We start from the raw sequence: 15,701 nt of genomic DNA, 5'->3' as shown, positions 1-15,701 counted from the left end.
ATACTTTTCCAGAGGCAAAACTGGTGATGACATCGAAAACTCCGGGACTTTTCGCAGGCAATTGACTATGGCCCAATATCTCTCATGGAACCTGAGGACTACAGCTTTGAAGAACAACATCCGGCCCACGTTCCTCTGGTCGTCCCCGATGCTGGTCATAGAAAGCAAAGTCTTGTTTCATTCATTCATTATATAATCCTCATTAGCTCACTATTTTGTCCATGTCAAACCAGCACAATTTGTTTACCAGTACATGCGTGCACTTGACTCCTGCATCGGTAAACGGCTCGGATCTCTGTCGGCACCCGCACGTCAATTGCTAATAGTCTCCCGTGTTTTCTCAGACTGTCGTTTTGTGTTGCAGGTGCATAGACGTCGCTCGTACGCTTTTAGCAAAACACCAAAAAAAAAAAAACATTCTTTCCCTTTTAATTCCTTTCCAGCAACCCCTGCCAAATTACCCTCTGGACCGAGCTAGAATTTTCAATTACGTGTGGGATATCACTGGCGACTGTGCTCAGCGTTCAGCTTTGGGAAGATTACGCTTCACCTTCCAGAGAAGTGTCAGAAGTTTAAGCAAAGGTCACGCTGTACCAACCCTTTTAGCTCTCTTTACACTTCTGCAAACAAAAAATGTGCGCACCAGACAGGTCGAGCGCAGTTCAGCTGAGCTTCTGATTGGGAAGTTTATTATATAAATGATATTCATATAACAGGGGACAAAACGCACCATCAATGAGGTCATTGAACATCTTTGTTTCCCAAAATTAATGAGATTTTTGAATCAACACGAATTTGCTTCCATATTACAATGACCTAATGAGTCACTCAATATGTGGGAAAATCCGAGGTTGCGCTCAGGCTGCACCTGCGGCATGGAAATCTTGCTGGGGTTTGTAGATTTCCACTTTTGATGTGAATCAACCACCCAGTGTTTGCATTCAGCAAAGTATGAATGTTTAATTACAAGAAAAATGCCAAGGCCATCTCTCCCCGGACAATGAATGGAGCAATAGACCTCATTGAGGTTATCAAAAAGGGACCAGTGGCCAATTGGGTCAATGATTTGAATTGTTTGACAGACCCACAGGAACAAGAAGAGTTCAAAAATCCCAAGTAAATTTGAGAAGTTTGCCACAGATTCTGTTAGTACAAACTGTCATAAGTAATTAAAGTTAACAAAAGCCCTTTGTGAGCAAAAGTGCAAGTTCAAACTGTAGAGTTAATTTGAATTTGCATGGTTTTGTCCTAAGTCTCTCATGAATCATGATCTGATTACAAGGGTGAGCAGCCGCATTAGGGCATTATTCGCTTATTTCTGTAACTAAGGCAAAATCGTTTTTGTTTTTTAAGGTGCAAGTTACCGACACCAACCGAGAACTTCAAGAAGCTGGGAAGGAGGTACGAAAACCCATTCTTTCCAGTAGAGATTGTCTGCGGTAATGCGAAAAAGTTTTAATGGTTTCTAATATGTCATCGCATTATCTCTTTTCCAACCAAGGTAATTGCTAAGACAGAAGAGACCATCAGGTGTAGAATACATCAAAGAAATATTGCAACTGTGGTTGATAAACTACAATTGTGCCTTCCAGGTGAGTATTATTTTCTAAAATCTATACGTATAGGGGGGAATTCAATTCAACGTGCTATTGAATAGCGACAGGAGGGACTCCTGCAGCTATTCAACACACCGTGCTGTTTGGGTGCGCTAAGGATTTCTTCTCGCACCCCCTGGGGATGCGAAGAGAAATCCGACCAAAGTGCCGGATGCGCCGCTGTTTTTCTACATTGAGCGGCGCTAACAGCCGCGCACCCAACACTTTGGTCAGAGAATGCTGGTTACCGCGCCTTAACACCCTTGTTAAGGTTCGATGTCCGCGATAACCGGAATTCTCCGACCACACAGCACACTGAATTGAATAGCTCCGGGAGCTCGCTCCCGGCGCTATTCAATTCGTAATTGAATCGCCCCCATAGTGTATGTTGCATCGATAGATCAACTCTTTTTTGTATTTGATATTTAGCTAAGAATTGGGCAAGATATTAACAGATCTAGAGGAGAGAGGTTATAGGGGCACAGCTAAATAAGATAATGACTTTTATACATGTGCTCGTAGATGACTTGTGGAAATGTTGACCAGGATTTTTGCTTATAGGGGCAAGTTGAAACCCTGCTTATTAAATAGGTTTGCACTTTAGGAAGTGTTATTAATATACAACAGGGCAGGCTTCTGTTTAGTGTATATGCTCGTTTCTAACTGTGCCTGTATCACTCTATTCTGAGACGGGACGGGGTCTCCGATGATGCAGTCTTTAGCCCAACTCAAAATCGGCTAGCTTTAAAAAGTCCATTAATGGTTTGAGAATGCCCTTTTCAGTTTCTCAGTCATATCAGGACAAGCAGGGGTGAGGAAGAGCTGCAACACTGTGGGTTTTGGGTTTTGTACACATTTGACATCAGAAGAATATGATCAGTGACATCAAAGTTTTGAAAGATGGAATTGTAAGGGCAATAAATCTGGGTTCCATTTTGCATTCCAGCCTTATCATGAGTGTCAGTGTATTTCAGCTTAGTGTCCAACTTGTTCAAAATGTCTTGCGTAAATTGTTTGTGACTGTTTTTAATTTTAACTTATATGGCTCTCTCCATTGCATGGTTCTTACACCAGTTTTAATGCAAGTGTTCCCTTTTTATTGTTTTTTATATGTACTGGTGACCCTCCCAGCTTCGCATGGAAGAAAGTTTTAATATACGGCGATAGTCTTTTTTTTTTAACCGAGGTCTTATAAGATTGCCTTGTAGACAACGCAAAAGGGCCACGTAAAGTTGTCCATGAGCAAAACTCTCCAACTCCAGCCACATTAAGCGTCCGTCCCTGCGCTTTATTTATGGTCATGCCAAAGCAGACTCTTACCGGGAATTGGACTTGTTTGAAATGAATGAATCGGTTTTCACATAAATGAAATAGGAACGGTAAAAAAATAAAAAATTTTGCATTAATTTATCTGGAGAAATCAGATAATACGTATCAATCTCTACATAGATTAAAATAAAGTCCATATATCTGATACAGTTTAGGCAGCGTAAGCCAAGAAAATGCTCAGACGTCCATTTTTTTTATTGACTTGCTTTACTAAAATCGTTACTGTACGGCTTCTTTTTGTCATACATTAATGTGTCATACACCTAAACCTTCCTCATCAAATGCTCTATAGCAGGGGTTCTCAAACTTTTTTGCTCTGGGACTCCGTCTAACAATAAAAATTATTACAGGACCCCAGCATGTTACTTCAGAATGACTGCCACACGTGTGGTCAGCAGACCGCTCATGCACAGTAACACTATGGAGACACAAAACTGTGAGGTGTCCGTTTATGCAATCATTTAATTTTTTACACACTGCAGGGACGAGCTATTTTCAAAGCCCCTGTCCCTGCAAGGTGAGGCAGAGAGTGACTGAGGAGACAGGGCCGTAGCTAGGATAGTGCGCCCAGTGCCATCGCACAGGGCACCACAGGGCAGGGGCGCTGTTTGGACCAGTCAAATTTCTGTTTATTATCATTCTTACTCGCAGTTTCCTCTTATTTCATCCCCAGCATCTCCTGGCCTCTCCTATCTCTTCCCTGGCCCTTCCCCATGAGGCAATTCCACTTTTTTGGGTGTATTATGTACCTATGAAAAATGAGGGAGGCGCCAATGCTCTTTCTGGCACAGGGCACCAAAAAGTCTAGTTACGGCTCTGTCAGAGGAGACAGTGGGTTACTGGTGAGGCAAAGGGTGACGCAGGAGGCCGTGGATAACAGGGAGAAGCTGTGAGTAACAGGGAGAAACAGAGGGTGACAGGGGTGAGGAAGATAGTGGCAGAGGGTGAGGCAGAGAGTGGCATGGAAAGGCAGAGGCTGACTGGGGAGGCAATAGGTTATGTAGGAGGCAGGGGCTAATAGGGGGAAGCTGTGAGTGATGGGGAGGCAGTGTGTCGGAAGGTGATGGAGAGGCAGGGAGTGGCAGTGGCTGGCAAGGAGCAGCATAGGGTGGCAGGGAGAGGCATATGGTGGCAGGGGAGACAGTGGGTGACTGGGGAGGCGGTGGGAGGCAAAGGGTGACATAGGAAGCAGTGGGTAACAGGGAGAACCAGAGGGTGACGAGGGAGGTAGATAGTGTCAGAGGGTGAGACAGAGGCAGCAAGAAGCAGTGGGTGACAGGGGAGGAAGTGGTGACAGAGAGAGGCAGTGGGTGGCAAGGAGCAGCAAAGGGTGGCAGAGAGAGCCAGAGGATGGCAGGAAAGACAGTGGGTGACTGGGAGGCAGTGTGGGGGGGAATAAGGATGACATAGAAGGCAGTGGGTAACAGGGAGAACCAGTGGGTGACAGGGGGAGGCAGAGGGTGAAAGAGAAAGGCAGGGGGTGATTGGGTGACGGGGAGGCAGAGGGTGACGGGGAGGCAGTAAGTGAGAAAGACAGAGGGGGGCAGTGCTTTTCAGGGGGGAGGTGGTGGATGACGGGGGAGGCAGTGGGTTTTTAATAAATTAATTTATTTTCTGTTTCCCCCCTCCAGTTCCCACACTATGTGCTCCCTTGTTGCCCCATGAGGTCTGTGCTCAGCACTCCCCTCATTCCTCATGCTCCCCTGCTGATGTTTCTTTCCCCTCCACAGCAATCCTCACAAATTCTGTGTCCCCCCACCCTGGCAGCTCCGGCCCCCCAGGCTGCACTTACTTAAGAACATCTGCACAGACTGCAGAGAGAGTCCGGCAGCTGGCTCCTCTGAGTCTGTCTGCTACTGATGCTTGCTGCCTGTGTGTCAGTTTCTACTGCTGAGCAGGAGGACAGGAGACGCTGAGCACTGGGGTGGGGACGGGGCTGCCTGATGACACCTTGGATCTCTCAGCCAGTGATCCGAGGAGTCTGAAATAACAGACCAACTGGTTTCACTCTCCTCAGATCACTGGCTGAGAGATCAGAGGAGTCATCAACCTGACCCCATGTGAGTCGCGACCCCAAGCTGAGATGGCCGCAACCCACTTTGGGGTCACGACCCACAGTTTGAGAACTGCTGCTCTATAGAATAGTGAAAACTGCATCAAAATCTGTCCAGTGGTTCTGGAGACCCAACAAACAGACAGACGCCTGCCTGGGACTTTATTTTATACTATGTATAGATTATTATTAGAACTGTCTGGGAATCGTGTAACTATGGGGTCTATTTACTAAGCCCTGGAGAGAGATTAAGTGGATGAAGATAAAGTACCAACCAATCAGCTCCTGTCAGTTTACAGGCTGTGTTTGAAAAATGACAGGAGCTGATTGGTTGGTACACTGGGCCGTATTCAATTAGTGGCGAAAACTGACGTTTTTTTTGCCCATTGTCGAAAACGTCAGTTTTTCGCCAAAAAAAGCCTAATTTTTTGCCAAAAAACAGGCGAAAACGGCAAACAGGCAAAAATGGAGAAAAAAAAACTGGAGAAAAGTTTTCTCCATCTCAGACCAGGAGATAAAAAATGCAAAATCCCTATTTTTGGCTAAAAATGTGGGGACTTCTTTCAGAACCCTTTGGACACCCCCCTTAATGATAAATTACTGTAAACCTTTTTTGTAAGTTGCGTACTTATTCCCCTATATTACTGTACTTGATGCGCCCGGAAAGATGGGCACTGCTGTGGTGAAGGACAAATAATATTGTAGATCACAGCAGATGGATATTTTATGAGGGTAAAGCATCATCCCTTGATGTCCAGGTCTTTGTATTAACACTGTACCCTCAGGGGCAGAGCTGGCATTCTGCTCCAGAGCCCTGAAAGGGGCACATGTTAATTATAAAAAGAAAAGTAACTGCCTGAGCTTTGTTACATAAGGACTCTTGTGGTTTGTGTGGCCATAGGCTTCGGTGAAAACTAAAACTAAACAGCCCTCTCCCATGTCACCAAGTTGTTTTAATTAAGTATGAACATATAAATATAACTAACAGGTGATAGTTGGAGAGAGAGCACATTATTTTGGAACAGTGACTGAAACTATGACTTTGTATAAAAAACTAAATTCTGCAAGCAAAGCTATTAGCGGGAGGTAGTATTAATCCCGGCTGTTGGGATGCCGGTGCTCAGAATGCCGCCACCGGAATCCCGACACCAGTCAGAATCCTGGCACTGGCATCCCGACCGCCGGCATCCTGACGGTAAGTAGCGGGATTAGGGGGAGGGTTAGGCTTGGGCACAATGGGGAGACTTAGGCACTAGGGGGGGAGGGTTAGGGTTAGGCACTAATGGGGGGAGGTTAGGGTTAGGCACTGGGGGGGAGGTTAGGGTTAGGCACTAGGGGGAGAGGTTAGGTTTAGGCACTGGGGTGGAGGGTTAGGTTTAGGCACTGAGGTGGAGGGTTAGGTTTAGGCACTGGGGGGATGTTAAGTTTAGGCACTAGGGATGGAGGGTAAGTTTAGGCACTAGGGGGGAGGTTAGGGTTAGGCACTAATGGGGGGAGTTTAGGGTTAGGCACTAGGGGTGGAGGGTAAGTTTAGGCACTAGGGGGGGAGGTTAGGTTTAGGCACTAGGGGGGGAGGGTTAGGTTTAGGCACTGGGGTGGAGGGTTAGGTTTAGGCACTGGGGGGAGGTTAGGTTTAGGCACTAGGAGTGGAGGTTAGGTTTAGGCACTAGGGGGGAGGGTTAGGTTTAGGCACTAGGGGCGGAGGTTAGGTTTAGGCACTAGGGGCGGAGGTTAGGTTTAGGCACTAGGAGTGGAGGTTAGGTTTAGGCACTAGGGGTGGAGGTTAGGTTTAGGCACTAGGGGGGAGGGTTAGGTTTAGGCACTAGGAGCGGAGGTTAGGTTTAGGCACTAGGGGCGGAGGTTAGGTTTAGGCACTAGGGGCGGAGGTTAGGTTTAGGCACTAGGGGCGGAGGTTAGGTTTAGGCACTAGGGGCGGAGGTTAGGTTTAGGGTGTGGGGAGGGAGAGTTAGATTTAGGAATAGGGGTAGGGTTAGGATACTTTCCGACAGGTGTTGGTATCCTAACTGTGTCTGGATGCCTGCATCAGGAATCTGACCGCCGGGATCCTGAACACCAGCATCCCATATCCAACCCTTATTAACAACGCCTTTATGGGAGCATGGACAGTTCCTGCAACAGGAAAGTTATAATAGAGTAAACTTACACTATAAAAATACAAATGAAAAACCATAAATGATAGTGGGGGAGATGTACTAAGCTCTGAAAAGTGATAAACTGGAGAGTGTTAAACCACCAGCCACTCAGCTCCTAACTGTCATGTTACAGGCTGTGTTTGAAAAATGACAGTTGGGAGCTGATTGGCTGGTGGTTTATCACTCTCCAGTTTATCACTTTTCAGAGCTTAGTACATCTGGCCCATTGTGATTTATGTATCAGCAGTAAGGCACCCACTTCACCTTAGAATAGTGTCTGGATAATTGGTTGTAACATTTCAGTTATTGATTATCACTGTGCCTGTCTGCTTATTCTTTGATATTTGGGAGCCATGCTTAAGGAATACTTGTGTGCAGGGTGTCCTCACTCAATGTTTGTAATCCCTTTCTGGTGAATTAAAACCACCCTAAATTCACTCATTGACAATACGTAAGTACAATCTGTTTTACACTTTTATTTTGCTTTGGTCATTAGTGAAGTTGTAGCATATTTTACAATGTACTATATATATATATATATATTTAGAAATATATGTATAATAAATATGTATAAATGTATACATTTATAAATATGTCTTTTTATGTTTCTAGCCTTAGAAATGTACAGCAAACTAAAGGAACAGATGAGTGCAAAACGGTGAGTTAATTTGCAGTCTTTGTCATTAAAATGGTGCCACACGCTGAGAACTTTAAATATTGTGTTTGTTTTGTTTTTATAAAATGTGTAGAGCGCCCACTAGTATTGGATTTATTTGATCGAGGACTCCTGCAGTCAATAATTGACACAAACAAAGATTTTTATTCTACAGATCCAAGTGTTAGTCAAAAGAGACCACGAATGTAGATCCACTTAGCAGATTCTTGTCTGAAACTATAAAATCATTTGGAAATACAGTAAATCTTAGATGATGGTAAAACAAAAAAAACAACCAACTATCCATTGTAAAATAGGTTGTAGTGTATTGAAGGGAATGTCCACCTTGTTTGGTCGAATTACAGCCAGCCATAGATCATTATCTCAGGGTATTGGTTCTTGATGGTACTTAGGGGTCTGTTTACTAAGCAGGGTTAGGAGACAGAGTGAAAAGTGATAAGGTGCCAGCCAATCACCTCCTAACTGCCATCTCACAGGCTGTGTTTGAAAAATGACAGTTGGGAGCTGATTGGCTGGCACCTTATCACTTTTCACTCTGTCTCCTAACACTGCTTAGTAAATAGACCCCTTAGTCTTGTCAACCAAAAGGTCCAGCAATGCGAATATGCATATAAACTATTACACCAGGTTCTCAGTGTTATTGCTCAGTGATTCTTTAGCTCTGGTCTCAATGGTCCGAATTCAATTCGGTGCGATGATGAATAAGCGTGGGAGGGAGCTCCTGCAGCTATTCAATACAACGCGCTGTGTGCCTGGTCGGGAATTTTTTAAGTCAGAGAAAATCCCGGTTCTCGTGACTTAACCTGGGTGTTCAGACGCGGTAACCGGCATTCTCTGACTAAAGTGCCGGACGAGCAGCTGTTAGCGCCATGCTAAACCGGCAAACAGTTGTGCGCCCGACACTTTTGTCGGATTTCTCCTTGCATCCCCAGGGGGGTATGAGAAAAAATCCTTTAGCCGCCCAAACAGCGCGGTATATTGAATAGCTTCAGGAGCTCCCTCCCACGGCTATTCATCATCGCACTGAAATGAATTCTGTCCAATGACATGTGACGATACAATATAAGCCAGTGATTCTCATGACTGGGACTAGTGCACATCGGACCACTCGCACATTAAATATTTGTAATTTGAGATGTACCTACCTACTAAGCCTTCATGGGGCCCTGAAAGCTTTCCGCTTGGGACACCTTTCTACTGGCCACTAATGCAATCACTACCTTTCAACTTTTACCACCAGTGCTATAGTCCTCCAGTCCAGTGTATTTTGCTTCTTATTTTTTATTTCATCACCAATCACATTACAATGAGAAGGGTTGATTTACAAACCCTTTTTTGTTGCTTTAAATGTCCTGTGATTCTGTTTGCAGACCTTTTATGGATGTCTTCTGCAAAATTACAATAATTTATATTTACTATGGCAAAGTAATGGATTTACCATATGTGTATGGAAGAGATTCTGCTCACTCCTGCTGGCAGGTCTCAGGGTGGTGCTGTATTCAGACAGATCATTATGTAGGAAAAGTGGGAGCTGTCAGATTCAGAGCGACGAGGACATGGTTTTAATACCAGCCAATTAGGATAGAGTTGGGGTGTAGCTTAGTGTGTTAATAAAGGGTCTGTCCTGTGTACGGGGTGATCATTGCTGGACAAGCTTGCCAATCTTATAGAGAGGTGTACTGTGTTAGATTAGTGATTGCCAAGGGAAATTGGGTGAGTGTTTAAATGGTGTTTGACATTTCTGACAGTAAATTACAAGATTCTATCACCAGTAAAACATTGAGAGTCATCTTGTATATCACTGTTTTGAGAGGCATAAATGGGATCAGTAGCTGGCAGGGAATGATGGTACTTGTAGTGCCATATTGCAAGATTTTGGGGCACCTCCTGGTTAGATAGCAATAAAAAAACGTCATTGTCTAGGCTAGAGTTAGGACCACTTTTAGCAGAAGCATGTTGATGAGATGTTCATGTCGCCGTACTCACAACTTTATTTCTTATTTATTTTGTGTTTTGAAATTTTTACAATTGTTCAGTTTTGTAGCCCAGCATGAGATTCAACAAACGGTATGTAGTCAAAATGTCGACATTTGCAATGATATGATATCGAAATTGCACATGTTGCCATGTGCAGAATGTCAACATGTGAAATACCAACATTCTGAAACGACCGGGAGAGAGGGTTAGGCTGCGGGAGGGGAGGTTAGGGTGCAGGAGGGGAGGTTAGGGTTAGGCTGTGGGAGGGGAGGTTAGGGTTAGGCTACAGGAGGGGAGTTTAGGGTTAGGTTACAGGAGAGGAGGTTAGGCTCTGGGAGGGGAGGTTAGGGTTAGGCTACAGGAGGGGAGTTTAGGGTTAGGTTACAGGAGAGGAGGTTAGACTGTGGGAGGCGAGGTTAGGCTGCAGGAGGGGAGGTTAGGGTTAGGTTACAGGAGAGGAGGTTAGACTGTGGGCGGCGAGGTTAGGCTGCAGGAGGGGAGGTTAGGGTTAGGCTACGGGAGGGGAGGATAGGGATAGGCTGCAGGAGGGGAGGTTAGGATTAGGCTGCGGGAGGGGAGGTTAGGGTTAGGCTGAGGGAGGATAGGTTCAGGTTAGGCTACAGCAGGGAGGTTAGGGTTAAGATGCGGGAAGGGAGGTTAGAATTAGGCTGCGGGAGGATAGGTTCAGGTTAGGCTACAGCATGGGAGGGGTAGGGTTGGGCTGCGGGACGGGAGCTTAGGATTAGGCAGAAGGGGATGGGTAATTCATGTCGACTTTTCATTAGTGTTAATATGATAAATGTCGACAACCATATTACACCCCAACAAAGCTAATAACTATCAATATCTTGGTTGATCAAATTTTACCTGCATCCCCTCCACCTATATCTGGTTGCTCTTCCCACACCTGAAGCCTCAGTGACTAAGGTGTATGAGACCACAGATTTATCATCCTGGCTAAAGTTACAGTTGGTGATTTGTCAGGTTTCACTATCCTAAATTCAGTGAATGGACAAAAAGATAATCACCAGATGAGACCAGACTGCTGCAGAAAGAAAGCTTTAAAAAATAATAAAAAAACTCTCTTTTATGGGACATAGGATCGGCATAGCTTCACTGATGCACAGCAACATACAGTACATATCTCAGAAGGCGCACTGTACTAATATATAGCGTCACATGAAACCCCAGTGTGACTCCTCCTTAGAGTCATCGCTTTCTTTGAATTAAACTTAATTTTTTTTCCTAATTTACTGCTGGGTTTAGCCACATGTATAGGACTGCTTCCTCTATGTGTGGCCAAGGACAGGATGACTGCTATGTACGTAGCCCCGGAAAGATAAGGGGGCGCTATCCCAGAGGAAAATACAGTATGTGCCTTATGGTGCATGCACACGGTCAGATGAACGATTGAATGATTTTACCAACGATTTGAACGATTTCTGACTGCATTAAAATGAATGGAATCGTTCAAATCTGACTGCAAATATATCAGATGTCAGATATCGTTATCTGACAAGCGGGAACGCGCATCGTTCATCGATCATCTGACAAACATGTCAGGTATAGCTAAACCAAAGAGAAAAAGATAATTCCTTTGTGGGGCACTCACGGACTCAAAAACTATATCAATCGATATTAATAATATTAATCAAGTTAAGGAATTGTCATGCAATCATTAAAATATAACTTTTATTGATATTATTAATAAATAAAAAGTAGTCTGCGAAAAATAATATTACAATACAAAAATCATATTAATAAAATTGTGTTGCAACCAAATTGTACTGTGTATTTAATGCTATTATACTACCTCTAAATGGTCATATATCTAGGTGTCTGTAACTTAGGGGACATAACCATTATTCACTAATATTCATGATAAATTGGATAATGTCTCAAGGGTCCATGAGTCTCATATGCCTTTATAATCATGAAGAAAATTATTTTAGATGGAATGTGAATAAAATTCGTAATCACAAACTCCTAAATGCCTGATTGATCAGGTGTATAGTATTAATAAAAATAATAATAGACTGCCACTATTGAATATCCATAGGTGAGCTCTTAATTATGCCGGAATTAAGTCACTTCTTGCAAAAGTGTCTGGATTGAAAAACACCCACTGATATATCAATCATCTATCATGTGACATAATTAAACCAAATACATCCACATAATCCTAATAATAAAGGGAAGTGTCTTAATATTCCTTCAAGTGCCGTCTGAAATCAGCGGCTTATGATAGATGTTATAATGTATAAAGAATCAATATCATAAATATCTTTGGGTGATTCCCAAGTTTATATAACATTGACAAAGTTCAAATATAGTATTACACTTTATTAGGTATGTTCAATCCTATAGGCCAAGCATGTTCACATGACCTCAGCAATAAATAACCATATATTTAATATGATATATTTTATGCACATTCCGTCTAATTCAACAGCTTATGATGAATATTTGTAATACGTATCAGAGATCAGTGTTTTTATCCTTCATATATCTCTTATTTATTAAATATAAATACATTTGTCATTAGACTAATATCCTTAGTCAGTGACAAGCTCCGGGCGAGTCTGATTGTGATTTGTGGGTTTGCACTATATTGACAGAGTTCCACGTGTCTCACTGCATCTTGTATTGCAACATGTCAAATACAATGTTGCACTTTATTATGCATACTCCGTCCTCTGCTCCCAAGCATGTAGTCCATACTTTGGCTTTGGCCTGATCATTTAAGTCATCCATTACCCTTTACTACCTTGCATTCCACCATCCTATTTCAGCCTCCATCTAAAGGAAATATTAATTGTATGCTTACCCTAGTCTAATGAAAGGAATATCTACATCTCCACTAACAAAAACGAAAAAAAAAAATCCTACTGCTAAAAAGAAACCATAACGATGAAAACTTTATTGCTTTTACCATGTACACCACCGTACTGCCCAATTTAGAAGTGACCAAAATGGCTGCTTTCTGTCAGCAGGGGCAGATGGAACTCTAACATAGAGATTTTGGTGTTATACCTCTTCGCAATCTTACCCCTTAGTACAAATTTGGCCCTGAAATCGGTACATTTATGCTTTTCTCTCATATATCTGAATTTGACAATGAGCAGATGTTGCATACAAATGGCCCAATTTGTTAGAACATAATGAAGGTTTTTTTAAAACAAAAACAATTTTAAGTTAAACAGCATGAAATGTAATGAAAATATAATCATAGGAGATAGAATATTATCCTTTAATATTTTACACCATCTAAAACAATTTATGGAGCCGCAATAAATTAGATCCTTGGGGAGCACAGTTGGAAGACAGAAATAATGATCTCTTCCTAGTTCATTAATATCTACTTAATCTATCATAACACATTATAAATTAATTTACAGTGTAAACCGCAAGATAATTGACCTTGAATGTGTCCTTTGCAGATCTAGAGACCAGCGGTGTTTTTCTAATGTAATCTTAGTTTTTGGAGGGTTTTTTTATTTTCCCATAAATCATCAATTTTCAAACTGTGCTTTTATACTAGTTGGGTAATTTTATATATGTTCATTTCTTTTTATATGTTTGTATGTAAAATGTTAATGTATAATATACAGATGTGTCCACATACATCTTACTTCCTTACGCGTTAAACAGCCCTTCTAGTCGCGCCGTGCCGTTGCCTGACTCTGGAGTGCCGAGTGTCTTTTCATACAACATTTTTACCGTCTAATGCATCTTATTCGCAAAGTAATGTGAACAGGACACACAAGCAGCTTTTGCTGATTAAAATGATATGCGGCATGCCTATATTCTGTGTTCAACTGTGGCTGTATCTACATGCGAAATGCTACGTTACAGTATCACAGCCGTTGCCACTGTAACGTAGCATTTCACATGCAGATACAGCTGCAGTCGCACTCAGAATATAGGCATGCCGCATATCATTTTAAACGGCAGACGCTGCTTGTGTGTCCTGTTCACATTGCTTTGCGAATACGATGCATTTGACGGTAAAACATCGGCTGTAAAGACGCTCCGTGTTACCGAATCGCACGGCAACCACTTGTTATGTTTAACATAAGCTGTAGGACATCTGTATGGGCTCACCACAAATCTGCGCTGGCTCTTAGCGATAAAACAAACAAATTATCATAGATTATGTACCTTAAAGAAAAATGCTAATGAGTAATACACAATATAGTATATAAAATTATATATATATATATATTGTTTGGATTTAATAGAAAAAACACATACGTTTGATCACAGAATATTGGTATATTTGTTTTCTTTATGATTCTTCTCCCTCCCCCTTTTCTTCCTCAGTAAATATCTAATTTTTTTTATCCAGTTAAAATATTAGTAACGCCATCTTTTTATTTGACTGTCATACTTTTTGTACTTTTGTACTGCAGGTTTTCAGATCTGTCTGTTATCCAAGACACGGTTTCAGTTTATTATAAATAAAATATAATGAAAAATATAAGGTACCACACGGGTTTCTGTAGTGCCTTAATGGGACCCATACACCTGAGCCGCGATCCCCGTTGTGATCTCCAATCTGGAGATCGTTGACCAAATTTGTGGACATCGATGATCGGTGATCCATCGGCGGATCGGGGAAATTCACAGATTCTAGCAATTTTCGGGACAGAATCCAAATTTTTCAACATGTTGAATATTTCAAATCCCCCAGCCCCAACATCAGCAGAACGGGACATTGCGTCATTCTGATGTATGAGGAGGGGCTTCTCCAAGGCAGTTTATGAAACTGCTGGACAGAACATCATGCTGCATCGTTTCAAAACCAAGGTGCTGCATGCTGCTTATCCACTGCACTTCATAAATGAGGTCCCCTCTGTTCATGTGGCAGGTGGTTCATTCCTCCTTGCTCAGTGTAATATAGGCTGCATTCTCATGAAAGTTTGGTTGCACACACAAGATGGCTGCCTCCAGTTTAGTATATAGGCCGATATATGCCTTTAACAGAACATTTCTGAAAGTGATACAGTACAGAATCCAAATTTTTTCAACACATTCCAGCTTACATTGTATCACAGTGAAACATTACTGAAGCAGTCATCAGATGAATAACTTACTGTACATTGTGCTGGAGACTGCAGGCCATATATGTATAGTCTTTGTCCGAGCATACTACATTGGGTGTCTTGTGACACGTTCTTTTTTTCCAGATCACTAAACACCCGCATCTGTGCAACTTGTCCCACCAGATTGGCGATCGTGTCAGGCAATTGTATCTGCCCATTTGTGGTCAGCTTACCTTTCATGCTTTCATTATGTATTATTATAATACAGTGGCACGAAGTGTCCGTGTAGCTGTGCAAATTACAATAGAACAATAATACAATATATTCACACCGAGAACTCTATACAACTGAATGGCAAGTAGTAATAATAGCAGTTAGTGACCCAGTGTCCTGCTGCTGATTGATTGGGGGCGCACTGGAGACATTAAGCTAGGTACACTCTATGCAATATTCGGGGCAGTAATTATAGAGTGTGTACACAGCACCTGAGCCCAATTATCGTTTGGATTGGATCGATGAGCCAATATTGTGCACATTTTGCAGTGTGTATGCACTTCCGATCATCTGTCCAACATTTTTGCCGATAGTTCATTTAAAAATGTTTCCTTTATGCGATAATCATTGGAATTAGAACGATACATCACTAGTGTGTACACTCAAATCGGATGTGCTCAAGATTGTTTAATAAGAAGAGATAAGGAATCAGGAGACGGTTCCAACTTATGGCACATCTACTTGGTCATATGTACCAGAATACTTCACTATCTATAGTCCTAGTTACATGAGCAGTGTAGTATAAGTAAGGAGAGACCGTAATAAAATGAGGGATGGGTGGGAAAACCGCACATAAGTAGAGGAGGACAATTATCTTTG

At 42.4% G+C, this 15,701-nt stretch overlaps 1 protein-coding gene across 2 annotated transcripts in view; it reads left to right on the top strand.

Moving 5' to 3' along the window:
• EXOC6 (exocyst complex component 6) overlaps positions 1-15,701 on the top strand; it is a 311,843-nt gene that overhangs the window by 96,566 nt on the left and 199,576 nt on the right. For both annotated transcript variants that reach the window (XM_088476992.1, XM_088476990.1), the window contains exons 3-5: positions 1,354-1,401; positions 1,502-1,592; positions 7,743-7,788. In XM_088476992.1, the coding sequence (XP_088333118.1) occupies positions 1,354-1,401; positions 1,502-1,592; positions 7,743-7,788 (185 nt within the window). The remainder of the gene's footprint in view (positions 1-1,353; positions 1,402-1,501; positions 1,593-7,742; positions 7,789-15,701) is intronic.

Source organism: Taudactylus pleione, unplaced genomic scaffold (genome assembly GCF_031769625.1).
Source record: "Taudactylus pleione unplaced genomic scaffold, aTauple2 ptg000198l, whole genome shotgun sequence".
NCBI lineage: Eukaryota > Metazoa > Chordata > Amphibia > Anura > Myobatrachidae > Taudactylus > Taudactylus pleione.
The sequence above is the reverse complement of the archived record's forward strand: the minus strand, read 5'-3'. Positions and strand labels throughout refer to the sequence as shown.